Source organism: Solanum verrucosum, unplaced genomic scaffold, assembly GCF_900185275.1.
Source record: "Solanum verrucosum unplaced genomic scaffold, falcon-dt-bn FXZP01000262.1, whole genome shotgun sequence".
Taxonomy (NCBI): Eukaryota; Viridiplantae; Streptophyta; class Magnoliopsida; order Solanales; family Solanaceae; genus Solanum; species Solanum verrucosum.
Genome location: NW_026020366.1, coordinates 151,932 through 179,458, shown reverse-complemented (window position 1 = coordinate 179,458; position 27,527 = coordinate 151,932). Strand labels below are relative to the sequence as shown.

The window sequence follows — 27,527 nt, the reverse complement described above, 5'->3', positions numbered from 1 at the left end:
ATTGACAATGATGGTAGTTGTGGCCGAAATGATGGTTGTGGGTGGTAGTAGTTGCTGCTGAAATAGTGGTTGTGGGTTGTGATAATTGTTGCTAAAAGTAGATGCAATAGACTTCTTAGTGATATTAAGACTTTATCATACATCTTAATCATTCGGACCCATTAATAAGTGATTGTAAAATAAGGAAAATAAGCATATTAATAATTAAGATTCAGACCTTAATAATAAACAAACGTAATGACTAGATCTGAAATAATTAAGATTAAGATTTGAAACAAGGTTTAATTGTCTTTTGTGGATAGTTAGAGGCCCTTGCTTTAATTTTTTGCTTTCTTGGATTTGGATGGCCTAAATGGCTTAACACTCTGAATGGTAATTGTTGCAAATATATTTCATCCTCACAGCAGAGAAAATTAAATTAAAGCTAAAGATAAGTTTGAGTGAAAAGGAGGCACAGAGTAAATATAGAGAAATTAACAAACTACAATTACCATACAAGTTTACCAACTAATTAATAAACAAATTAGGGGACAATATGGAATTAAGGATAAGAACAAATTTTTTTAATTTCCAATTAATTAGTTCTACCTTTTCCACATATCCTAGTTGACATGTTCAACCTCATTAGCATAGCTTCAACGTCCTAGAGTGTAACTGTCACCATCAAAATTTCATGAGTGCAACTAGGGGTGTTCACGATTTGGATAAAAATAAATTCAAATTGAAAAATCAAATTAAACTAAACTAATTATATAAAACGATTTTATTTAGGTTTAATTTTATATTTTTTAAAATCGATAATATTTTATTTTGTTTTGATTTTAGTTTTAAAAATCAAAGAAATAACTGAACCAAGCCGACAAATTATATACATCTATTTATTTAATTATACATACAAAATGTATTACTTTTCATAAACAATTTTAAATATCTTATATATGTTTTCATCAAAATTTAATTATAAATTATTTATGACACTTAGATTAGCAAAATTAACAAAAAACTGAAACATATATGCAGAAGCTAAAATTGAATGTCTGGATGAACCCATAATACCGAGATAAACAATATCTAAAAGACAACATACTTGACGAAAATCTAAATCGATTATTTGAAAACCTCTACTAATATGAGTTGCTAGGACAATCTCTAGCTAACTCTAATATGTCTAAAACTAAAAGTAATGACAGAAAGAAAATCATAAAGGTTGTCCTCGGATAGATGAGGACTCATGAACTCGTCTGCTAGCTGATCGGATCTATACTAACAGCAGGCCTAATGATGTGCGTCAGAACCTATATTATCAAAAATATAGGCAGAAAGTATGCAGTCAATACTTTGAATATACTGAGTATGGAGAAAAAGTATAAACAACATGATATCGGAAGATACTGAATTTATGAAACATGTTGATGCAATGACTAAGTAAAATAACACGAAGCTGAGATATACTGATTTGAAATACATAAGTATAAGGTCATGCAATGATTGAAAATTTGATGGTGGGAGATACTAAAACCGACATAAACCATGTGAATTACTACATGGATTTCAATGTACTACTCCTACAATGAAAAAAGAGTGTTTAATACTTGCCATAAGAACCAGATATCTGAGCTAAGGTGGATCACTAGCTAATGTCTATCTGAGACAAATTTTACGGTAGGTGATTGCTACTAAAGGTCTACTGACGCTAAACATAAACCTTCATCCCTAAGGTCATTCGGTGCTAAGTATGCTCTCAACAAAACAAACATAATTTGAAAACAATAATAATCTGATACTACTAAATCATGTTGATAATTGATAAATGCTGAGTAGGTTATAAACCATGATAACTGAACAAAATTTGAAAGACACTTTATTTGAAAGCATGTAAATTATGATATATAAATATGAAAATATACTGAGAGATACTTTATCTAAAAGCATCATAATTCATGAAAATATGAGACATTCATCTGAAAATAGCATAATCTTGATCATGAAAAATACTTGTTTGCTATGAGTTCATGGAAATATCATTGAAAACATTAAATTATAATAAAAAATCATGCAATTGAGGATCAATCATGAAGAACAATCTAAATTTCAATAAGAACTCGTGAAAATAATGGAAACTCTAATTTTAGAGAAATTATAACTTGAGAAATTGAAGTTTCTTTGTGACTCAATAGGTAAAGAAGAATGCATTAATGAAGTTCTCATATACCTGAAGTAGAAACCCTAACTTGTTTTGACGCTTTAGAACGCTAACTTGCTTGAGGGAGAAGACTTGAGATGGAAGAAATTTGGTTTGGGATAGACATTAGAGTCTTTAGAAACCACTTAAACTCACTTAGAATAGGCCAAAACGACATAGTACAAGAATTAAAAGAGTGAGAAAATACCCAAATAACCCTGATTAAAATTTGATGGAAGAACTCTATGAGGACATCTATGATCCGTGGTTCCATTTACGGTCCCTGGAATTATGTCCATAGAAATCAAAAAAGAAATCCTGAGTTTCTGAACTTTCATTACCGTTTAGGTCCATTATAAATGAAAGTTTCTTAGGTCTTTAAATGGAGAAATGGATGAAATGAGGGAAAGGGGTGAAATTGGAGTTGGTGAAAGGATGAAATGTGGGGAAAAAGGAGTTAAATTACACTTCTATGTGGAGGTGGATGTGTTGGCGTGCACATGTGGAGGTCCATGTGGCATTTTTTTTTTGGTTTCCCACCGGTGTCCGGAGCCCACATTGGAGCTCCGACTAAATTCAGATCGCGCTCTGCAGGGCCCATTCGGGGGTGGCGCTCCCAACAAGATTTTCTCCATACCAGGGCTCGAACTCGAGACCTCTGGTTAAGGATGAAGAACTCCCACCAGTGCACCACAACTCATGTTGGTTGGCATTTTTTTTATAATACACACATGGATGCCACAAAACTCTTCCGTTAGGATCCGGCTTCTCTCCATTTCCCCAAGTTCTAGCTTGGATGGGAGACACATGTCATATTTTAGAATTAATGGTTGAGATCTGATTGATTAAAACAAAGTCCTAACCATAGTTATTTACTTCCATATATTTGCTTCTTAAATTTTTTTGCAATCCATTATATTTTCCCTAAATATATTAAAAAGAATTTCTTTTCTTAATTACTTAAGTAATTTTTTGCTGATTTTTTACTTTTTTCCCTAACGTTTGCCATTTCTCAAATAACATTTGCCAAATAAAAAATTAAAAATTGTGACCTGACGTTTTGTTTTTAATTTTAGGAGTAAGATAAATTTTGTCACACAACTTTAAATTCTTTCTTACTCCCTACATGGAGTCCATATTGCTCTATAGACACTGTAGCTCTTAATACTCTATTAGAATAATAAAAACGTTTAACTATATTATAATTTTTTTTCAAAAAAAAGTAAAAATATTTAGTAAAAGTTTTAAATTTGTATGTAGGGCAATAAAGAAAAGTTTTTAATATATTTAGGGAAAATTTAATGGATTGCAAAAATATTTAAGAAGCAAATATATGGAAGTAAATAACTATGGTAATGACTTTGTTTTAATCAATTAGATCTCAACCATTAATTCTTAACTATGACATGTGTCTTCAATCCAAGCTAGAACTTAGGGAAAATGGAGAGAAGAGGATTGAAGAGGAGTCGGATCCCTTCCGTTAAACAAAAATGTAAGTGTGGTCCAATAATTAGATGAGAAGGGCACTTTTGAGACAAAATATAGTTTAATGGTATATTTAATCTATTTCGAATAGTGTAAGAGTAGTTTTGACCTTTTCCGTAAATTAAATAAAAAAGAAAAAATTAGATGAGGCCATCTTTTTTTTTTTTCAATTGAACTGAAAGTCAAAACTCAAAACTGATTGCAATGGAATCTTTATCCAATTTTGATCACAACGTATAGAGATTTACTCAACAATTTGATTCAATGGAGTTTTTCCTCAGAGCTCAATTTTTGATTCCCTTGATTTCGGTGCTTGCTCTTTTCCCTCTTTCCGAATCCAACAATAACCAGGTATTTCTTCTCTATTTAATTTGAATTTTCAAGAGATATTTATTAAATATGATGAAAAGATTATTGATTTCTTAGTAACGTGATTTCTTGACTCTTATTTTGAGTCGAAGAAAGTAATAATTTGTAAATCGAAGTTGTGTTTGGACATGAATAAAAGTTGAATTTTTGTGAGGGAACATCATGATTTCACTTTTTTTTTTTTTTATGAATGTGCTGTTCGGGCAGCTTTCACTTACATCGACTGATTCCATGGGATACCTGTCACCTCACACCAGCAACAGGTATCAAGTAACTCTGTCCACTTAGGCTAGGACAATCTATGTTGCTCGGACTCTAAAAAATGTCAACGGGTGCATGTCGGATTCGCCAAAAGTAGTGTATTTTTGGAGAATCCGACACAGGTGCGGCATCAAGAGTGAAGAGCCCGTGCAACTAAGAGGACATATGTGAATAATCACATAATATTTTTTGTCTCCGCTAGGATTTGAACCTAAAACCTCAGGACCACTGTTGAATCTTCGGGTGGTTTTCTAATAAGCTGATTTATTTCATTGTGTTATTTCTGTTTTTAGTACTCAATGAACTGTTCCAGATTTTGTGCATGTACTTTCATTTGAATCGTGATAGATGATTAAGATTTATGAATATGAACTGTAGTATGTAAAGTTTGAGGAGTAAAGAAAATAAATAGAATTTTCTGCCTTTCATACCATTGTCAAGCAGTTTCTTTTTTTGAAGGATGGTTTAAAATCTAAATCCTTTTTATCTTTCTCAGTTTTGTGATGCCACAAATATTTATGGAAATTCTGGGTGCGATGTTATGTCGTCAGTTTCATCAAAGATACTGATAAAAGGAGGAACTGTAGTGAATGCTCATCATAAGGAGGTTGCTGATGTGTATATAGAAGATGGAACAATTGTGGCGGTGCAGCCTAACATTAAGGTAATTGTTGAAGTTTCTCTATTTGGTTTGAGTTTTCTTGATTGACTGGGAAGTGAATAATAGTTGGGCCTCTTGTCTATTGTGATTGATCTCTCTGAGCTGATAGCTGAATTTGATGCCAATTATTGTTCTTAATTCATTTGTATCTAGCCACATTTTGTTCTTATTAGGTGGAATAACGAAAGGGTTTAGCAAATATTCTGTTAACAATCTGATCAATCAGAAAACGATTCTCGTATGTGAAAGTTTGACTGGTATAATTCTGAAATAAACCCTGGTCCCTAGGACACCAAGATTGAAAGACTAGCAACTATTGTGAGTTAATGAGAACATGTTATTGTTTAGTGCAGTAAGATAGTATCTTCTTGTTTTGTTTTCTTTTTCTGGATTCAGCTGAAGACAAATCCAAATGAATTCTCATGGTATATTATCACATGAGATTATCATGTCCGAACTGTGAGCTAGAATGTTCAGGTCTGGAAAAATATTTGGAAATCCTGGGTTGTACCCTAGAAAACGGAAGTTTTGCTTAATTTTGCAAGGAAAATATGCTTTAAATTAGTCTAGAGGTGGCCGGTGGGTAAGCGTCATAAGATGAGATTCTAGAGGATAGTTTAAAAAACCCTGGACATACTTTGGTGGATATATGGATGAAGGATCATATGAAAGTTTTTACTGAGGAAGGAATAGCTTTTTTGACTTCATACCGTTTTTCTAAATGTCACATCATTATCACTGGATATAAATTACCCTGATTACTTTAGCACGATAGAAAGAACTTCTTGCTTTCTCATTTTATGATGCTGAAGTTTGCTGAGCCGGGAGAATTGTCTTAGTATTCTAGTCCTTCCTTCCACTTTGTGTTTTAGGTTCTTTTGTGTCTTCACTTGTTGGTTAGTGCGATGGTCACATTTATTCCATTTACTTCTTAAGTTGACCTGCTAATAGGCAACTGCTGTGCCCTCAAGCTGGCTTTATTTATTCATGAAACTCCTTGTATGTTTTCACTGGTTGATTATCTTTATCCTTAACGGGTAACTTCATTGCTTTTCATCTGAATATGATGCACAACTCATGACCATCTGCAGGTTGGTGACGATATCAAAGTCATTGATGCAACTGGAAAGTTTGTCATGCCAGGTAGAGTTTCGTTCTTCAGGGCTGAGGGGCTCAGTTGATTGCATTTCTAGTCTCAGAATTGTAGTTTTGCTTTTTTAGTCCTGCCAGAAAAAAGACCCGTAATGCATGACTACTGTAGAAAAATATTTTTTAGTGTCATATGTGCAGCTCTTACATCAGTTCCATTTACGTTAGTTTTATGTGAATTAGCAGTGTTTTTGTTTAATACAAAATATTCCAGATGAGAGCATTTTCTCGAAATTATAGTTCCTAATAAACAGTCTCACTAGTAAACCTTGGCTAACAGACAATTTACCTTCGCTTGCTGATTCTTATGACGATGACAGGAGGAATTGATCCTCATACTCACCTTGCTATGGAATTTATGGGATCCGAGACAATTGATGACTTCTTCAGTGGACAGGCGGCTGCATTAGCTGGTGGAACAACAATGCATATTGACTTTGTTATTCCGGTAGATGGAAGCTTATCTGCAGGTTATGAAGCTTATGTAGAGAAAGCTAAGAGGTCATGCATGGATTATGGGTTTCACATGGCAATTACAAAATGGAATGAAACTGTTTCAGAGGAGATGGAAATTATGGTCAAGGAGAAAGGTTTTACTTATTTCCAGAGAGTGTTACTTTCATATGAATACTTTTAAGTTTCGGTTCATTCTTGCAGGGTAGTTCATGGGAAGCATCTTCCTCTCTGCACTTTTCGGTATCTCTTTAGGTACTCCGCTTGACTTTATTTCTCTTATCCTAGGTATCAACTCTTTCAAATTTTTCCTTGCCTACAAAGGCTCCTTCATGGTTAATGATGAGCTTCTGATGGAGGGATTGAAGAAGTGCAAGTCCCTTGGTGCTTTAGCTATGGTTCATGCAGAAAATGGGGATGCTGTATTTGAAGGTCAAAAAAGAATGATCGAACTTGGTATTACTGGTCCTGAGGGACATGCACTATCAAGGCCTCCAGTGGTAAAGTCCACCTATTTTGCTTCAACATTCATGCCTAGGAATAAGCTGATTTAGTTTTTTCTGTCTTCTAGCTTGTCAACATGCATGCATGCACTTTTTCCCTATTGCCACCAAGTAGCCGGAGCTTTGAGTTCCAGAAAAAAAACCAATTATTTGGTAGAAATTTGTGTTGTAGGATGGTAATGCATTCTCATTATTAGAACCAGTTGATGCATTCTCATTATTAGAACCTGTTAAGTGATAAGAAGAGAGAATAATGTCTAGGACATCCAATGTAGGAAATATTTTTCATTTTCTAGAAAGGAATGTATATTACAATGCATAACATCTTGAGGCAATGATATTAAGGCCTGCTGACCAACAATACAAGAAATTGCTTCTATTTGTTACAGCTCGATAGGTATAGTGAAGTAAAGTATTTCTACTTCAGGCTTTTATGTGGTTAAGGTTCCTTTCGAATTCTCCCTTTCTCTTTCTTGAATATATGTATGCTTTCTCATTTGGTAGAAAAAGTTTTTACAGTCGGCCAACTGTATCTTAAAAAGTACTTATCATTTTAATAGCTTTCGTTTGGACAACTTCACTAATGAAATTGTGGCATTACTATTATTCTGGTAATCTTTCGTGAAATTAATTAATTAAAAGTCGGATGAGGGTTCTGTATCATAGGTACAAAAATGTGAATGTATTGTTTGACATGACAGAACTTGCTTTCTAGATAAGTTATGTAGGTGATCATTACGATGAAGAAACGGAAGCACTTCTTTAATTCCTATTAGTTAAGTAAACTGAATATATGAGTTAACTCAATAAACCATATAGACAAGCTTATGTGTATACATATAGTTGGATTGCATATGAATAAGAAATAACATGTTTAGGTCTTCTGCATATGTTGACAGTATAGGATAGGTGAGTGACCATTGGTCAAATAATGGGAAAATATTTGGACACAGCACAAGGTGTGTAGATGCTTGGTAACTATAGTTGTCACCATGGATAATCATATTGTTTTTTGGATAAGGCAGTCATTGATAATTAAGGGTCTTCATGAAAAACCGAAGTAAAAAATAATTTAAAACTAAGGGATGGTAAGGGTTCTATTCTAATAAGCACTGGATAGCCTATTTTCGGATCCGAGCCAAGGATCATATATCCATTTTTTGCTTAGTGGATAGCCTTTTTCTAAACCCACCCTCCAGTACTAGCCTTAGCAACAATGCAGCAAAGAGAGAGCCTTTCCAGCATCTCGGGAATTGTTTGTCGCTTTGCACCTTGAGTTTTCTCCGCTCGGGAGAGGAAACACCTGGAAGCATCTCCTGCTCAAAAATTCGAATAGAATCGTAAACAAAGGATTAAGCCAACTATGAGAAATATAGGAAGAGAATATTATTGAATTGTGTTGTCGTCATTATTACATTGAGACCCTATTTATAGACACTACAATATAATCCTTTACTAAGTAGGATACTATTTAGTATTCCTATTTTTATTTCTATTCCTATTCCTATTCTAATAGGATTGTATAAACCTATTTCTATTCTAATAGGATTATATAAACCTATTCCTATTTTAACACTCCCCCTCAAGCTAGTGCATACAATTCATGTACCTAGCTTGTTACAAATGTAATTAACACGAGGACCGATGAGGGGCTTGGTGAGATATCTGCAAGTTGATCAACCGACTTCACAAAATTGACACTCAATCTCAATGTGCTTGGTCTTCTCATGAAATACTGAATTTGATGCATAATGTCGATAAAACACAGAGTGATAAAATTACAGTGTTGGAACTTCCCAAACCAAGCTTGCAAAAAGACTATTTCAGACCATAGAGTGACTTACGTAATCAACACACAAGGCTACTAAACTCTCCATGAGCAACAAAATTAGGTGGTTGCTCCATATAGACTTCTTCACAATGCAGCGGTCGTCGTAAGTGCTCAAAATCTAGTATAAAGTATATGGATCATGTTGGAATCAATAGACGAGTCAATATTAAACAAGAAAGTCACCAAAAAACTGGCCGGAACAAGCTCATATGCCCGAGTATTAGATTTGTGGCTAAAAGTGGTCACAATCTAACAAATAATATTATATTGGTAGGGTCGGAATGATATCACGACCCAACTAGAAAATAAAAATTATATAGGATAGTTTGAATTTATGGAACGACCCCATTGAAAAAGAGAAATAATATGGGTAGGGTCAGAATGATGGCACGACCCTGCTGAAAAAGAAACGGGTAGGGTTGGAATGATGGCACAACCGTACGCAAATCAGATTTGAGGAGTCATCGAAAAGACGAATGGAACTATGCAAATCAAATCTGATGAGGAGTCATTGAAAAGACACATGATGCTATGCAACTCAGATATGAGAAAGTAGTTCGGAAAAATCCACGGTACTACACAAATTAAATATGAAAAGTAGTCCGGAGAGATGCACGGTGCTACGCAAATCAAATATGCAAAAAAAGGTAGTCACTAGAAGGATAGCACGGTGCTACACAAATTAAATATGAAAAAATAGTCATAGAAAAGATACACAACGACCCAAATTTTGTTAACATAATCGTAGGTCAGACGAGCGGCATATATGGGTAATAGCTGCCCGCCGGCAGCGGAAGCTCTTTGATTGTTTACCAAGATCGTAGAGGTTCTGATACCATGTGAGAAATATTGGAGAAGAATATTATTGAATTGTGTTGTCGTCATTATTACATTGAGATCCTATTTATAGACACTACAATACAATCCTTTACTAAGTAGGATACTATTTAGTATTCCTATTTCTATTTCTATTCCTATTCTTATTCTAATAGGATTGTATAAACTTATTCCTATTCTAATAGGATTGTATAAACCTATTCCTATTTTAACACCAACATTTCTTGGTTTTATTTTGGTTTTATATTTTAGAAACTGACATAATTTGGTTTGGTTTTGGTTTTAAGCAAAAAAGGGAAAATACATAAAAAAAAACCCTGAACTTGGCACAAAAACTTACTTTAGTACTTAAACTACACGGGTGTTTATATACCCCTTAACATATTTGATGTGAATTATTTTTAACCCTCCGAACACCAGCCCAGTTGAAGGCTGGGCATTGTTACACACACGCGTTTTCATTGGTCCACGTCGCTAAGGGTTTAAAAAATATCTTACCTGTTTTATATAACCCACCCGTTCCCAAAATACAACCCGACCCATTTTTAAACAAATATCCCTAAATCTCTAAGCCCGATTCTCATTCTCTCAAATCTACAATGGAGGAAAGAAAAATCAAAATAATAGATGAAGAAGAATAGGTTTGAATCTTACATTTTGAAGAATAATTATTTCTTCAAAGATTCAACTTTTAGGTTTGAAGAGCTAAGATTTGAGAAAAATCAAGAAAAAAATAATGAATTAGGTCACATTTTTTGGATGATTGGGTTGGTGAGGGAGAAGAGGAAATTAGGGTTCTTTAAAAGTGAAGATGGATCTTCAAATACGTAATGGGTCGGATATTACCGTTGGAGGGTCAAATTTTATTTTTAAAAAATGTTAAAAGATGAATTACGCGCCGTTCCAAGCTGTATCAACACGCGCACGAGGCTGGTGTTCGGAGGGTTGAAAATAATTCACATCAAATATGTTAAGGGGGTATATAAACACTCGTGTAGTTTAAGTACTAAAGTAAGTTTTCGTGCCAAGTTCGGGGGGGGGGGGGGTTATGTATTTTTCCAGCAAAAAATAACCGAAAACCCCCAAACCAAATTGACTATCTAAGCACACATTAAAAAAATTGTAATTGCGCGCGCGCACACACACACATACTGTACATATTAATCTTTTACACTCTTGGTTCGTAATCTAGGTGTTTGCGTTTATAGTAATCAAATTACTTGTCTTCACTCTCTAGTTTGATTTATAATTTTTATTTTGGTAATGCCAAGAATCTATTTCATGTTCAAAATAACTTGTACTCTTTTAATTATTCATCATCGTTAAATTCAAATATCGTCAAGATATCTTGATATATCACAACTAAATCTTTAATTTTTTGCACAAAAAATTCATTGTAAGAACTTCTATTATATTCCTTATAATTGACTAAATTCTTGGCTAATGACCTTGACATCCTCTAATACACTCCTTAAAACAATATTCATCCAATTTACTATATACTAATTTTGAATTAGAGATCAAAATTAGCATCACCATAATTGTCATCAATGGAATAATTTCATTCTTTTTAGCCATATTTTTTTTGGAACTAACTTATTGTGTTGTGATTTGATGAACTGATGGTGCTTCTTATATATACATAATATAACATACTTTTTTGGAGGAAGCTATATATATAACTTGATTAAATATATATAGATTTCCTTCTTTTCTTAAAGAGTTATTGACTTGGTAGTGTTATGTTGTAATATAGTTGACTTAATGTGTACTTGGAAGTATATTATCATATATTTTATAAAAAACCCGACAAAAACCAAAGCGATGAAAACTCAACTTAATTGGTCTGGTTTGTTCTAGTTTGATTCCAACATTTGATAAACTGAGTTACTTCGTTTGGTGTCCTTGTAGTAAAAAACCAATCCAAACCGAACCGTGAACACCCCTATGGATAATCATGGACATATACTTTCAGAAGTGCTGATGCTATGTAGTTGTATGAATTAAATATATGTTAAATTATGGTGATTTCTTCAAGAATATTTGTTATTTGTCGTATTTCTGTTCTTTCAAGCCAACAATGTCCTCACACTGATTGTGAATGTTTGTTCTTTGATTTGACATGGCTATTTCATTCTTTGAATAACTTACCTAATGGTGTTCCTTGCAATGTCGTTAATAATTGCAGCTGGAGGGAGAGGCTACTGCTCGAGCTATTCGTTTGGCTAGCTTTGTGAACACTCCATTGTATGTTGTTCATGTCATGAGTATTAATGCGATGGAAGAAATTGCCAGAGCTCGGAAGTCAGGTTTGGCATTAAGTGTTTGAATAGTATATTTGATGGAAATTTGGATTAGTGCTTTGTAATGCTTACTTTATGGTGAATTTGCAATGATTAACTGTCCCCTCTAAGGAATATTAGCAAGTATTCCCATCATTTCATCCATGCAAACCTATTCTGGGGCTAAACTTTTGTTATTTTTTTAATTGACCATGGAGCTCCTTTGATACGAGGGTCCTCTTTTCTGCTCCTTGCTGTAACTAAATCGTTTACTCTACTTTGAACTTACCAACCTTAACTGGGAACTTGTAACCAAAACTTAACTTGGTACTTGCAATGTTTCTATCTCTAACTTCCACTGTGCGCGTTTTTGTCTCCTCTCTGAAAGACACGTTTATTTGGGTACTCTTTGATTTGGAACTATTTCTCCTCTATGTTAATGTTATTTATCAAAAACCTCTGCTTCAGATGCCAGTTTCATGGGACTTCACTTATGCCTCTATACTAAATTTACCATCTCATTTCAGGTCAAAGAGTTGTTGGGGAGCCAGTCGTTTCAGGTTTACTTCTTAATGATTCAGTACTTTGGGACCCTGACTTCCATTTTGCAGCAAGGTAAAAATCATTTTTTTCCTCTGTGGTTTAGCTTTTCTTTCTTTTCTTTTCTCCCTTCATAGATGGCATAAGATGCCCGTAAATGTTTTTACTATTTCAGGTATGTCATGAGCCCACCAATCAGAGCAGCAGGTCATGGAACAGCTCTTCAAGCAGCTCTTGCTGCAGGGGTTCTGCAGGTTTCAATCCCGATCTTTGTATAGATATCAATATATGCTTTTTTTGTGCTATCACAAAATTTAAAGCTACTTGGGGGACTCCATTGGCCATAGGAAATATCCAAGGTGGCGTTTGGCCATGTTTCGTTGTAAAATTTGAAAAAAGTAGTTCTGTTTTCCAAGTGAAAAATGATATTTGAAATTTGGAGTTGTATGTGACCATGACACAAATTAGAGTTGCTTTTGAACTTTTGTGAGTAATTTGGAGTTAAAAAAGTGAAAACAACTTTTTGTTGTTTTGGAATTTCTGAAAATTCCGAAATTCAAAGTTGAATTCGGGGATTTTCTGAATTTTTATGGCCAAACGTGTTTTCCGGAGTTCAACTCCAAAAAAGTACAAAAATATCACGGCCAAACACTACTCAAATATTCCACTTTCCCGTCTTATGATCCATCCATCAACTCATATGAGCAAGATAGAAGTCATTAGCGTTCCTTTTCTTGTCTATACAACTAATCAGCATGGTTTCATATATGCAGCTGGTAGGAACTGATCACTGTACCTTCAACTCAACTCAGAAAGCCCTAGGAATTGGTGATTTCCGGAAAATACCAAATGGTGTTAATGGTGTGCAAAAGTTTCTTTTTCCTTACATATATCTATTGCTGTGTCTTTAGCTTCCTTCTAGTGTATTTCTAAGTTCTTCAGTGTAACCATCTCTTTATAGGTATGGAGGAGAGAATGCATTTGGTTTGGGATACAATGGTGGTAAGCTGTGACATTTTCTATTGTTCTAAATACGACATGATGCTCAAATAAATTGTCCTATGCGAGTATATCTTTTACTTTCTTTCGATGGTTTTTTCAGGCATCTGGTCAGATATCTGTCACCGATTATGTTCGCATAACAAGCACAGAATGGTAAACTACTCAACTTATTCTGAATAACTTTTCAAAATTTGATAATGGGCCCTCCCCTCTACCCTTCTCTACTTAAGTACCAGACTTTTATCTACGACAGTGGTAAACTCCTAAACTTTGGCCAAAAGTCTTGCAGATGTTCTGATATATATATTTTCTTGATAACCATGGTGTTCGGTCTAGCTTGCATGTATCTCGACTAGCAGATGTTCTGATATTTATTTCAATGTGAATCTAATTCCACCAGCTTGATGCTTATGATTTCTTCTTTGGTTTAAATCGCTGTATTTCAATTTCTAACAATGCAACTGTCTTATTATGGAAGCTTAACTGGAAATATCTGATCTTGTGATTTAGTGCTCGGATTTTCAATATCTATCCAAGGAAGGGAGCAATACTTGTTGGGTCTGATGCAGATATAATCATTTTAAATCCCAATTCAAGCTTCAAGATTAGTTCAAAGTCACACCATTATAGGACAGATACCAATGTCTATGAGGGTTGGACAGGCAAGGTAAGCATTCAAAAACTATCGAGGTTTATGTATTACTCATAATTTTATGTTGTAGAACTTTGCCGAATGCAGTGATTCTATTGTTTCGATGTTCTTATGAATTTACTTAATGAGTGTTACAAAATATGATTAGCCAAATCAAATGAGTGACTCTAGAATATTTTCCTTTATTTGTTTTGATTTATTTCCTTTCGTAAAATTCCTTGTAAAAAACGGAGGTTATTTACTTTAACCTCTCTCTTCAGTAGTACTCTTTTCCAGTGCCATTTTCCAGCAAGTTTCATCACCATAAACAATTTCCAAGGGTATTTCGATTGAAGACAGAACAATCTATTTTGATGTAGGTTTCAAATCATATGATGTAACCAGAAGTGAAGCGACAACAGAGGTGGTATAATTGGACAGAATGTGATCGGAACCGTTAGAATAGGAATAGGAACAAGAATAGTATATAAAATCCTACTTAGAATATGAATAGAGATAGTATATAGAATCCTACTTGGTAAATGATTGTAATATAGTGTCTATAAATAGGGTCTCTGTGAAATAATGTAGATTCACAATTCAACAATATTTTTCTCCAATATTTCTCACATGGTATCATAGCACTAGTAAGAAACAACCTCTTTACCTCACACAAGGTAGGGATAAGGTCTGAGTACACTCTATCCTCTCCAGACCCCACTTGTAGGATCACAATGCATATGTTGTAGTTGTTGTTAGGTTTGTGGGATCACAATGAGTATGTTGTAGTTGTTAGGTGCCAACTATGGAAAGAAATATAAGAGAATCCTGCTATCTACATATGGGCTATGTACATTACTAAGAAAGAGGTCTATATTCAATCTATAACGAATATGATTGTGGATTCATCCTTTATTTAACATAGGAAAAACTGTTGTCAAACTTCACCTTAATACTGTTTGAACTCCGACCTTAACCTAAATATTAACCAGGATGCTTTACATCGTGTGTGACATTACGGGTAAAAAAATCTGCAATCAAATGTCACCTTTTAAGAACTTGTGCCTTCAGTATATTTTTATGTATCTTGGTGTATATATAGAAGCACCTAAACAGCCGAGTATTACATTTTGCTGGAATCTATATTCTCATGGATAATCACTTCATTTAAAAGTTGTAATTGTCCAATCCTATAAAAAAATTCTATTGTCGCGGAAAGGGAACTCTATATTTTTCTTGAAATGTATATTTTCTATAATTTAACCATCCACTAACTTTCTATTTTTTTTGCACTAAGTATACCAAATTTCCGCAGCCCCTCCTTTTACTGATTCTCAAACATTGCCACCGCTTTGTGTTTGCAATTTATTATACCTATGCGTTCTTTTTTATTTTTCCCATTTTATTCGTTATGCAGGGAAAGGTTGAAACTACAATTGCAGGAGGAAGGGTTGTTTGGGAAAATGATGAGCTGAAAGTCATCCCTGGTGCTGGCAAGTACATTGAAATGCCACCTTTCAGTTATCTTTTTGACGGGATAGACAAGGCAGATGCAAAGTACCTCTCTTCCTTGAGAGCACCCGTAAAACGGTCAACGACTTGATTTGGCAAATTCACTTTTCATTATGAGGAACAGAAAGTCTCTCTCTATTTACTTGTAAATACAGAATATCCTTAAGGACATTCAAACTCTTGCAGTTGCAGACAGGCCCTTGGGCATATACTGTTATTTTATAAAACTTATGTTTATTCTTTCTCAAAATAAAATAAAATTATGTTTATTCCATAAAGGATGTTATACAATGGTGTATAGCTGGATTACTGAATGGAGTTTGAGCATTTACTTCGTAGTGCAGAATAAAAGTAGATCCCAAGAATCACACAGCTTTTGATTATAACATTGCTAAATTTTCTTGATTTTTACTCCAAGCAAGAGGCTTGAATGCATATATATATATATACTCTGATGTAAAATGATAAAACTCTCTCATGTTTTCATATATGAATACAGGAGAGAAATAGTCATTTCAAGATTGCTACAAAGGGGGTCCTCGCTCACACTAAAAACCACGGCATCATACAGGAAGACAGCAACTAAGGTAGGTCATGAACTTCTTCTTTTTCCTCTGCACAAAGGACATGTTCAAATGATTAGAGGTAACCACAAACTAAAGCTATATCGGTACATACTGTTAGGCATGTCCTGATCCAAGGGCGTCAAGCAAGGACGAATATGGATCAGAACAAACCCCAATATACCCTTCTATCTGTTACTTACAGTATTGTAGAGGTGTTTACTGTAACATAATCTTTTTGAGATTAGGATGTCTTACCGTGGCAGCTTTCTCTCGCTCCCTGGATAGAAGATCCTGCTCAAAGTCATAGCTACGATGAGTTAAATCACTCTTGTGCTTCTTTCTGTTGGCGCGCGCTTGTGAGAACACCATAGAATAATTGGTCTCACTCGGAGTCTTTTGCTCCCACTCTCCAAATTGAGGTACAGACATCCAACCAGTTTTCTACAGATTTATGAAACCATCTGATAAGTTATTAAGAGCTGGTGAGTATCTTTCTTGTACAAATCTCATAGTAGTTTATGGATGATTAATATGGAATTCATCACTAGTACAACATTGAAGTGCTTGATTAAAAATGTGAACAAAATGAACACATTACTTGTTAGCTAAATAAATAATTTGATAGACAGACTGCTGTAAAGGGAATAATTTCACGCATTAAGTAGACTTCTAGGTGCACTAAGTGAATCACCTCCAAATTTGTTCATATTTGATTTGTCGGAAGTTTCAATTCTGACTAGAGAACATACTTTTGTTTTGTACCCTTGCACTCAAATTAGGTCAATTTCATTCCAATACTAAATTTTTTTCTTCTCAGACAAACTAATGATTATCAAAACAAAAGGATTCCGGACCAATACTTCCATACCAACTTACCGGTATGTATGGAGGTCTATGCTAGGTTTACTTTACATCCTACATCGAATTTGACTCATTACTTTCAGGACTGGTTTCCATTCTCTTTTATCACCTTCAATCATCATGTTTTCGTACATACTTTATTGTTCATATGAAGGTCTACAAGACATGACCAAACTATCCTAAGAGACATTCTCTCATTTTATCCTTTGTTTAGTTTCACTGTATTAGATGTGTCCTGCTACTCTTTTCCAATCTTGTATGACAACCCATCTATGTTAACATCCATATTTCTATGATATTCATCATGTGAATACGGTTCATAGAGGCCAGTAATCATGCGTTTACCAAACCAGAAACAAGTCTCTTTTATATGCCTAGAAGAAAGTTTGGGGAAAGTGCACAGATAACCGATTTTAGGACTCTTATTTAAGGCATAGCCGAAGATCATAGTTTTTTCCAAGTGTAACCGCTTCGAAATTAGATTCACAAATTTCTGATATAGCATTTAGAAGTTTGTCTTTCCAAAGCGTAATGTCTGAAGTTGGCATATATGACTAAACTTATATGAAAAAGTCTTATATCCAAAATTTTCAAACTCGAAGTGGGCTTGAAGGTGTTTCAAGTTTCTTTCTTCAAGCTTTAAACCTTCAAACTGGTACATTGTCTTTCAATCTTTTGAGCTCAAATAACCCCAAATCGATCTCAAGTGCCAAGTACTCCACAAATATCCAAAAATAGAAAGTCAAGTTTGAAGTTCCAATTTTTTTTCAACAGTGTTTGATATCTTCTAAACCTCAAACAGCAGATATTTTGGATTTTGATTCCACAAGATCACGAAATCAGATCTCGAATTGAAACAATTCCAGGGATTTCAAAATTTCAGTTTCAAGCTTGTCTCAAATTTAGGAAAAAAAAGTTCTTACCATAGGTGAAACATCTCTGTGTTTGCCAAGCTTTTGCTCAGTTCCCATGCTGTGGCATGCTAAACCATGTCTATGCTGCTTCTTTTTGGCACGATCCTGGGACAACCCCATGGGATAATTTGGACTGTTCCCAGTCTTCTGATCCCATGCTCCATAATGAGGCTCTGCCATAGGACTATTTTTCTAAAGACTCAGAAAGATAAAAAAAAAACAACTATCAGTGACACAATAACACCATGAGTAACCCACTCTCTGGAACAATTGAAATGTTATCTAAGTTTTGAAACATTAACAATAACATAAACTATGTTAGTTGAAAAGCTATCCAACATCCCCCGCATGCCCAGACGTGGCAACTGGAGAGTGGACAACATAATATGGGGGCCAACATCGGGTAAATCAAGAATTGGGATGAGCCACACCTTTGGCAGATGCATTATATTTTTGTACAATAAATATGTGCAGTACTTTTTTCTCTCTTCTCATGTAATTGTTATCATCCTTGACACCCAGGTCAAATCCCCCCTTTGTTAACACAAACTATACAGACTAGAGTTGTGTGGGATGATGTATGAATATTAACTTCCTAGTCACTGGTGCAACTGCTAATCTCCAAACCAGCAGTAGGTAATAGATCTAGTAAAATGCACAAGTAGATTGAGTTAAATCTTAATACATGATACATATGAATAACTTCATAACCTTTCCCAACCCCCACTAGACACTCCTATCCCAGTTGGGAAAATGGATTTAGACAATCTATTTTGAGAAGGGTTTAAACAGTAATCTATAGTTTTTGACTGCTGACAGAACCTATTGTTTTCATGTACCTAACTGAAAAAGAGTTGAAGGATTTTCATGATTGTCATCAAAAAAAAAAAAAAAAGAGTTGAAGGATTTTCTGTCTTATGTTTCTCAAGCAAAACCATACTATCACTTTCTTACCTTTACTAGTTTCATATGGAGGACCCTTTTAAATGCTAGAAAATGCTGTTAACTTTTACTGGTTAAGCATCTCCTCCTTTAAGTGGTTGGTCGAGCCTTTCAAGTCGTGTAGGGAGTAAGTAGGAACAATGTTGAAACCCCTAAGGTCATTTGCTCCTCTAAGTGAACAGCATACTACTCATGCTGTAAATTGTCTAACGACATGCAAAATAGGGGGTAGTAATCATGTTTTTTACTGTACCAATGACAGTTTCCATTGTACAACTGAAGAGAAGTTTGTCTTGTATCTCATAAGCGAAAAAAGCATGTCTTACCCTGGGTGAAACCTCACGGTGCTTGCCAAGCTCTTGTTCATTTCCCAAGCTGCGGTGTGCTGAATCATGCTTATGCTGCTTCTTGTTGGCACGAGCTTGAGGGGACACTTTCGAGTAATCAGGACTACCCCCACTCTTTTGATCCCACTCTCCAAATTGAGGAACAGACTTTGGACGAACCTTATACAATTTATATGAAAAATATTTTAGCGAAACAAAAAACTGTGGGTGTGTTCAGTATGAAGTAAAGTTTTTTGTTCCCCAACCTATCTTTAAGTTTTCTGTTCCCAACCTATCTTTATTCTCGATTAGTGCCTTTTAAGTTTAGTTCTCATTCATTTATTTTAGACGCTTTATTGTCATGATGTTAGTTTAGTAAACCCTTCATTATAGCAGCTTATAGATTATTGTTGCTTTGGTGAATGATGGTAGAGTAAGGACATGTCCTCGGGTGGGGCTGGGTTCAAGGGTTACAAGGGAGCTGAACATAGATACTTTGACGGGAAAGTCTATACAGTCAGTGAAGGTTCTCAAGAGGAGGAGGATCAATATAACTTGTGTTCAGGAGACCAAATGGGTGGGAACTAACGCTTGAGATGTTAACAGGTTTAAATTTTGTACTGGGGAGGCTCGGGGAATAGAAATGAAGTAGGCATTTTAGTGAATAGGAAACTTAGGGAGCTTAGTGGTTGAGGTTAGGAGGGTGAATGATAGGATGATGATGATGATTGAGCTAGTCACTGGAGGACTTACCTTGAACATAATTAGTGCATATGCACCACAAGTGGATTTGGTTGAAAAGGTTAAAAAGTAGTTTTGGGAGGATTTGGATGAGGTAGTGAGGGGTATCCCACACACCTAGAAGCTATTCATAGGAGGAGATTTCAATGGCCACAAGACAACTTCAAGGAGTTATGTTGATGTACATAGGGTTTTGGTTTAGGGGATATAAATGAAGGACGAGTTTCACTTTTGGACTTCATTGAAGCTTTTGATTTTGTGATAGCAAATTCAAGTTTCCCCAAGAAAGAGGATCACTTGGTGACCTTCTGTAGCATGGTGGCTAAGACTCAAATAGATGTCTTTCTCTTCAGGAAGTGTGATAAAAGTATATATAAGCAGGGGCGTATACAGGAGGGGATCACCGGGTTCACGTGAACCCATGGTCCCCTCCCGAAATCATATATAGTAGTGTTATATTTTTTAAAAATATTTAAATATAGATGCGTGAACCCAGACTCGAAGTATCATATAATGTAGTACGATGATGATTGGGTGCACCTCTCTAGGTGAGGTTAGAAATTTGAATCTTTTATCTATCTTGTTTTAATTTTTTTTCTAAGATTTTGTAACTGGTTTGGATAAATAAAAGTTAATTTTGGACTCATGATTTTAAAATTTTAATGGTTTTCAGTAAAAAGAATCTAATCGATCAAATTTATGTCTTAGATCCACCTTTTTGTAATAGTGCACCCATTATCTATAAATCCTGAATACGCCTCTATTAATATAAGGACTTCAAGGTTAATCCGAGTGAGTATGTTATAACTCAAGATAAGCTTTGGGTAATGGATTTAGAGATTAAGAGGAAGAAGAGGGCTTTGTAAGACCTATCAAGGGTCAGATGGGGTGGCTTGATTATTGCCAAATCTCAGGATATGGGGAGAAATTGATGGTGATGGGGCTTCGGGAGTAGTGGGGACGCAAAGAGTGTGAAATATGACTACTAATTACATTAGGGAAGTAGCTGGAGAGGTCCTGGGGTCTGGAGGGGTATTGTTGGTGGACATCGATGGAATGGTGGTGGAATGGAGAAATCCAAGGTAAAATAGAAGTCAAGAAGGTTGCTTATAGGGAGCGAATTTAGCTGCTACAATGGCTAAAATGATATTCTTTTAGCGCTTGTATGAATAATTACACAAAAAAGGAAGGGATAAGAAGTTGCATAGGCTCACTAAGGCAAAAGAGGGGAGTGCCAAAGACCTAGACCAAATGAAGTGCATCAAAGACGGGAAAGGGAAGTATGGTGAAAGAGGCACATATTAGACGACGATGGCAGACATATTTCTATAAACTCTTGAAGGAAAAGCAGAACATGATTATTGTGCTAGTTTTAGAGCACTGTGAGAGTTGTCGAGAGTTTGAGTATTGTAGAGGTATAAAATTTGAGGAGGTTAAAGAGGTCATTTGTAAGATGAGAAGGTAGAGGGTGCGTGGGCCAAATATGAATCTGGTGGAACTTTGGAAGAGTAGGGGTAAATCATGTATGGAGTGGCTAACTGGGTTGTTTAACGTCACTTTTAGGACGTCAAAAATGCCTGAACAATGTAGGTATATAAAGAACCCGCTATAGAAGAACTAGGGTGGTATCTGAATTTCAATAACTACAGGGGTATCAAGCTTTGCTAAGACATGCTATGAAAGTTTGGCAGAGGGCGATGGAGATGAGGGTGAATAGGAGTGGGTATATGACCAAGAACCAATTTGGATTCATGTCGAGGTGTTCAACTACAAAAGTTATTCATCTCGTAAGGATATTGATGGATCAATATGGGGAGAGGAAGATAGACTTACATATGGAGACGTTTGGAGGCTAGGGGTCTGCATGTAACTTACATTAGGGTGATTAAGGACATCCACAATATAGCCAAGACCCGAGTGAGGACAGTGGGAGGAGTGGGAGGAGACTCAGAGCACTTCTAAGTCAGGATAAGGTTGTACTAGGGATCAATTCTTAGCTCTTTTATTTGCTTTGGTGATGGATAAACTAACGTGCCATATCCAAGGAGAGGTGTGATGGTGTATGCTATTTACTAATGACATAGTATTGATTAAGGAGACTCCTAGAGAAGTTAATGATAGGCTAGAGGTTTTTGAGATAGACCTTGGAGTCTAAAGGGTTTAATTAAGGACTAAAACAGAGTACTTGGAAGTTTAAGTCATGGATCAATAATCCAAGAAAATAGGAGATTGACGATGTTGTTACATCGTATTGAGTGGGTCGGATGAAATAGAGGCTCACATCCTATGTCTCGTGTGTTAAGAATGTGCCACCTAGACTTAAAGGTAAGTTTTATAAGTGGTTGTTACACCAACTTTGTTGTATGGGGAGCGTTGGCATAAGCAGAGCTCACATGTCTGGAATATGAAAGTAGTTGAAATGAGGATGATGAGATAGATGTGTGGGCATACTAGGAGGGATAGGATTAGGAACAAAGATATTCAAGACAATGTGGAAGTGGCCTCCGTGGTGGACAAGATGAGGGAGGTGAGACCGAGATGATTTGGGCATGTGAAGAGGAGGTGTGCACATGCCCAGTAAGGAGGCGTGAAAGTTTGGCTATAGCAAATTTTACGGAGGTGATTTGAAAGGGCATGACACATCTTCAACTTACTAAGGGTATGATCCTAGAAAAGAAGGTATGTAAGTCGAAGAATAGGTAGCCGAGTGTTGTCTAGTTTCCCTTATCAATATTATTATGATTACTCTTCTACTATCTTATTTTTTTATTTCATCATTACATATTATTTTCTTTACTTCGGTTATCGTATTATTTTTTGTTGCTACAGTTTTTTTCTCAATTACTTCCAACATGGATCCTTTACTGTTGTATTTCCTTTTCATATTGATTTTGGTATGCTTTAGTTGAGCCGAGGGTCCTTTGGAAACATATCTTACCTTCACAAGGTATGGGTAAGGTTGCGTACTCACCACCCTCCTCATACTCCACTTGTGGGATTACACTGGGTATGTTGTTATGTTTTTGAGGAAAATAAGTGCATTTCTTACTTATCTTCTTGTGTTTGCTACATAAGCAAAAAAATATTATCCTAAAAGTATTTGGATAAAATGCAGACAAATACTATTGGTGGAGGGAGTTGAGGTGAAGATGAGGTGTGTTCGAGGGCGGGGAGGACACAATCAAGTTAGAATGTCACTTGGGGAATTTGTTTTTCCTACTTCGACTCGGGAAGTCATGTTCTTCATTTTAAGGAACTTCTTTTGGTAGAGAATGTTTTCCAGAAAATTTGACGAAGTATCAAACATGGGGAAAATAAAAAATTATTTCCTACTGTACCGAACACACCCAATGTCTTATCATTTTCTAGAAAACTTGTGAAACCTAAGTATCGAATTATGCTTGATTTGGTGCATGTAGTGGGTACGAGTGAGTGTTTTCTAGGGAAGGAGTCATGCAATTCCACCCCAAAAACAAATCCCAACAATAACATTAAAGGAAAGTTTGTCTTTGAGAGTTGTATGATGCTTATATGAAGAAGCATCTGCAGACGTCGTAAATTAACTATTTATGGTTTACAAGAGATATAATTTTACATACCATTGTTGAAGCCTGTTGGTGCTTGCCAAGTTCTTGCTCATTGCCTAGGCTTCGGTGTGTTTTATCAGGTTTATGTGGCTTCTTGTTGGCACGATCTTTTGAATCCCATGCTCCGCCTTGAGGCACTGGAGTAGAACTACTTTTCTACAAATTTAGAAACACTATTAGTTAAATGATGATGATACTATTACAGCAAGTTTGGTCATGAATGAGAATCATAGTTTATATGTTCTATTAGTTGATATTCCAGTGGTTGATGTACTTTAGTTACCCCAAACATTGAAGGACATTGTTAAAGTGAAGTTTATAGTTCGAATTATTAATCGTTAAAAGCAGAGAAAATTCAAAGATCTAGTGAACTTTGATGTCTAGGATGGTCATTAGTTAAGTGCAGTATCATTATTAATCTAGTTGGAACAAATTAAGATGTATAGACCTATCTATAATCTTGGTTTACCAATTTTGGACCTTCATGTTATGTTGTCCACGCTCTAAACGTCTAGAGCTAGGCGTATATAGGGGTGTAAGAATGTCCTACATTAGACGAGGGAATAACATGGTGTCTCCTTGTGTAGACTTGGTTAATTTTCAGTTTCTCACATAAGCTAATATTTGGGTTTTGAGTGTAGATCCAAAAATCATTTCTTTAACAAGATAAGGAATTTACCATGTTTTTACCTATGTTGCTCGGACTCTTCAAAAATGTCAACGGGTGTGTGTCGGATTTGCCAAAAGTAGCGTACTTTTGGTTAATCCAACACGGGTGCGGCATCAAAAGTGAAGAGTCCGCACAACTAAGGGTTTTACCATACCAAAGAGAAGCTTACATTGTATCACTAAAGGAAACGTGGTCTCTCGAACCATTACCTCTAATCCGGATTCTCACTGTAAAAAGTTCATTATGGAGGGTTCTAGCGCTCCCATCAATGAGAACTCCACTGCCAAGGCTCGAACCATTACCTCTGGTAAAGTCTCTCATTATATATTAAAGTGAGAATATATGCAAATGAATTTTCCTAATGTTATTATTATAAGAAAAGAAAAAAATATTTTTCTACCCTGGGTGAGACATCTTGGTGCTTGCCAAGCATCTCTTGCTCATTTGCTGGGTTGTGGTGTGCTATGTTGTGTCTATGCTGCTTCTTGTTTGCACGAGCTTGTGAGAATACCATGGAAAAATTAAGATCGTCTGCGGTCTTGTGATGCCATGCTCCAAACTGAGGTATAGACGGCGATCCATTTCTCTATATAGAAAAAATAAACTTTAATTAGTGAAATGATGACTATACGAGTTATTCAGTATCTATGATACCAAAGAATGTCATGAATGATCATGGGAGTCATAGTTTTTTGTTTTAAAAGAAAAATGTAGAATTAAACCAATAAAAGATAGTTAACAATGTGAAATTCACATAATCAAATGGATTTTGATGTAAATGATTTTATTTTTCTTTTTATTCCCTAGAAATTATTGTTCTTGAAGGCCACAAACTCAAAATACAGAAGGAGAAACAAAATCATTAACGAAATAGATGAACCACTTTATATTCCTGATCATTTATGTCAAAAAAAATAAATAACATTTACTTTTTCTCGTGTTTTACATTTAAAAAAAAAACTTAAAAGCAATTTTCAAAAGAAAAAGAAAAGCAGAAACAAATATGTGAGAATTTACCCAAGAAAAATAACAATCTTCAAGATTAAAAAAAAAAAAACTTAAAAAAGAATCACTTAAATATATGTAATACATACCTCCCTTTGTTTTGCCATTGTGAAAGAAGATAGAAAAAAGAAGAGAGAAAATGGTGGAAAATTTTTGGGAAGAAATTAATTATGTGTTGAATTCATTTATATATAAGCCTCTAATTTTTATGGAACATGAAATATTCTAAACTATTCAAGTATATCCATTGCCTTAAGAAACTAGAGGTGAAAATTAAAGGATAGATATTATTAAAAAGAAAGTAAAAAGTATTAAGAGAAATGAAGTTGGTTAAAACTTATTTTTGGTTAGTTAATAAAAATGAGTAGTATTTACTTAAAAATTTGTTTTTGTTTTGATATAGAATGAAAAGTAAAAGAGAGTAAAGTAAGAGAAGCAATTAAGTTGAATTAAAGGATATTTTCTTCTCTCAATTTTCCAAAAAAGAAAAATTATAAAATATTTTTCTACCTTTTCTACTCATGAGAATGTTTTTGCTTGCTTAGTTTCAAATTATGTAAGTGGATTTAATTTAAGTTATTTCATGCTAGTATGGATTTAATATATGTTATTTTTTTAGATTAATTACTATTTATTGACTGTGGACAAGAAAACTACATAATCACCTCATTTTTAGAAATATTTATTTTTTTCCTCTTAATATATTCACATATTGTTAATGTTTAAATAAAATAATAAAAAGAGTATTATATGGTAACTTGGACTATAAATTAATTATACAAGTTTGTTTGGAATTCTTACTTGGTTTATCAAAAAAAAAAAATCTTTCATGCTTTCTTCATCATTATTTTCACGATACTTTTCAAGCAACACCATTGAAGCAACTCACATACACCTTTAAATCAATTTAAGACAATTATCAATGACAACTTATTATTCATAAAAAAATTCTTCAAAACTTATTAAGTCTTCTTCGCAACATGAAAATATGTTTGGATAGATGCTTCCATTGCTTCAAGCTGTGTTTTCTCTTCTTAGTTCATTCAATCAACAGTACAAATTAACTAAAAACAAACTTTGATTCATATACCACGATATGTACTCCAATTCAAATAACACTCAATTGATTGTACCAAAAAAAATTGAACCCTATTTTTAAAAAAAAAAATTGTTTATATGAAGAATTTTATGTTTTGTGGTGATAATGATTTTTAGAGAATACTTGTGGAATTTCATGTTAAGGGTGTAATTGTAGAGTAAAACTAATGAAAGATTAATTACTAGTAAGTCCTTACAAATTTAATGCATAATCATGTCCAATTATAAAAACATTTAACTATCACATTTGGATTTTTCTAACCTCAGACAATGGAGCTTATAAGCATGTCTTGTTTCAAATCACTAGTACTAGGAAAACAAGTTTTTTTTTTTTTGCAACCGAGTACAACGATTATATTTAACACAATGATGCCTCAATGTATTCTACTAAAGATTTGACTTGAATATTTGACAAAGCATATAAGGTGTCTTGAAATTAAAGTAGACTTGGTATTTCTTTATATTGTTTATGTTAACGACAATATCATTAATAAAGAACACATGAAGTGTTTTCCTTTTTTCTGTAATTGTAACTCAATTTCTCGAATTAAAATGATCAATTTGTCACTAGTTAATTGTCCAAAATCACCATTGTTTGATTTTCATTCTTTTTTTAGATGAATTTCTATGAGCCTTACCTATTCTTTTATGTAGTTTTTGGGATATATTTGAATTTATTGGTATTGAGATACTGCGTATGTTTTGTGGTAATAATTCCAATTTAGTAATTCTCAATATTCATGTTTCTCTCAATCTTAGTAGTAAACTACCGCAACTTTGCCTTGTTAACAGATCATTTGATATCATCAATAAAATTATATATCACTGTCCCATTATTTTGATGTGTAAATAATATTAGTAATCTGTGTTTTATTTATTTATTTATATATCATTGTGCAAGAAATAAGAAACAAAGAGTCAATGGTCTAAATATTCGGTATTTAAGTTTCATCTCTAAACTATGAACTATCACCAACTATTTGTCAAAACACATGTCAACCATCAAAAGTTTACTTCTCTACATGAATTGATGGTGATATTTCATGTAAGAAACTCATACACATGATAGTTTAGGTAAGTTTTTCAACCAACACTTCAGAAACAAATAAAGAAAAGCGG

The 27,527-nt window shown here is 34.5% G+C and overlaps 2 protein-coding genes across 3 annotated transcripts; one reads left to right on the top strand and one right to left on the bottom strand.

Annotated features, from left to right (window-relative positions):
• Window positions 1-3,914: 3,914 nt before the first annotated feature.
• On the top strand, window positions 3,915-15,938 carry LOC125837870 (dihydropyrimidinase). The gene is made up of 13 exons (XM_049516936.1): window positions 3,915-4,018; window positions 4,794-4,961; window positions 6,050-6,101; window positions 6,428-6,697; window positions 6,849-7,060; window positions 11,920-12,040; window positions 12,541-12,628; window positions 12,729-12,807; window positions 13,327-13,414; window positions 13,515-13,555; window positions 13,656-13,708; window positions 14,066-14,222; window positions 15,604-15,938. Exons 1-13 carry the CDS (start codon window positions 3,932-3,934, stop codon window positions 15,787-15,789), a joined length of 1,602 nt encoding a protein of 533 aa, XP_049372893.1. The 5' UTR covers window positions 3,915-3,931; the 3' UTR covers window positions 15,790-15,938.
• A 217-nt stretch (window positions 15,939-16,155) lies between these two features.
• Window positions 16,156-25,480, bottom strand: LOC125837871 (uncharacterized). Of its 2 annotated transcripts, XM_049516937.1 has the most exons (7): window positions 25,400-25,477; window positions 24,706-24,891; window positions 23,648-23,791; window positions 19,308-19,487; window positions 18,049-18,231; window positions 16,520-16,705; window positions 16,156-16,312 (listed from the first exon to the last, which is right to left on the bottom strand). In XM_049516937.1, the coding sequence occupies exons 1-7, from the start codon at window positions 25,415-25,417 to the stop codon at window positions 16,262-16,264; spliced, it is 948 nt and encodes a 315-aa protein (XP_049372894.1). In that variant the 5' UTR covers window positions 25,418-25,477; the 3' UTR covers window positions 16,156-16,261. The 2 variants fall into 2 exon arrangements, with proteins under 2 accessions (XP_049372894.1, XP_049372895.1); XM_049516938.1 differs by lacking the exon at window positions 19,308-19,487 and having other exon boundaries at window positions 25,400-25,480.
• Between the last annotated feature and the right edge of the window lie 2,047 nt (window positions 25,481-27,527).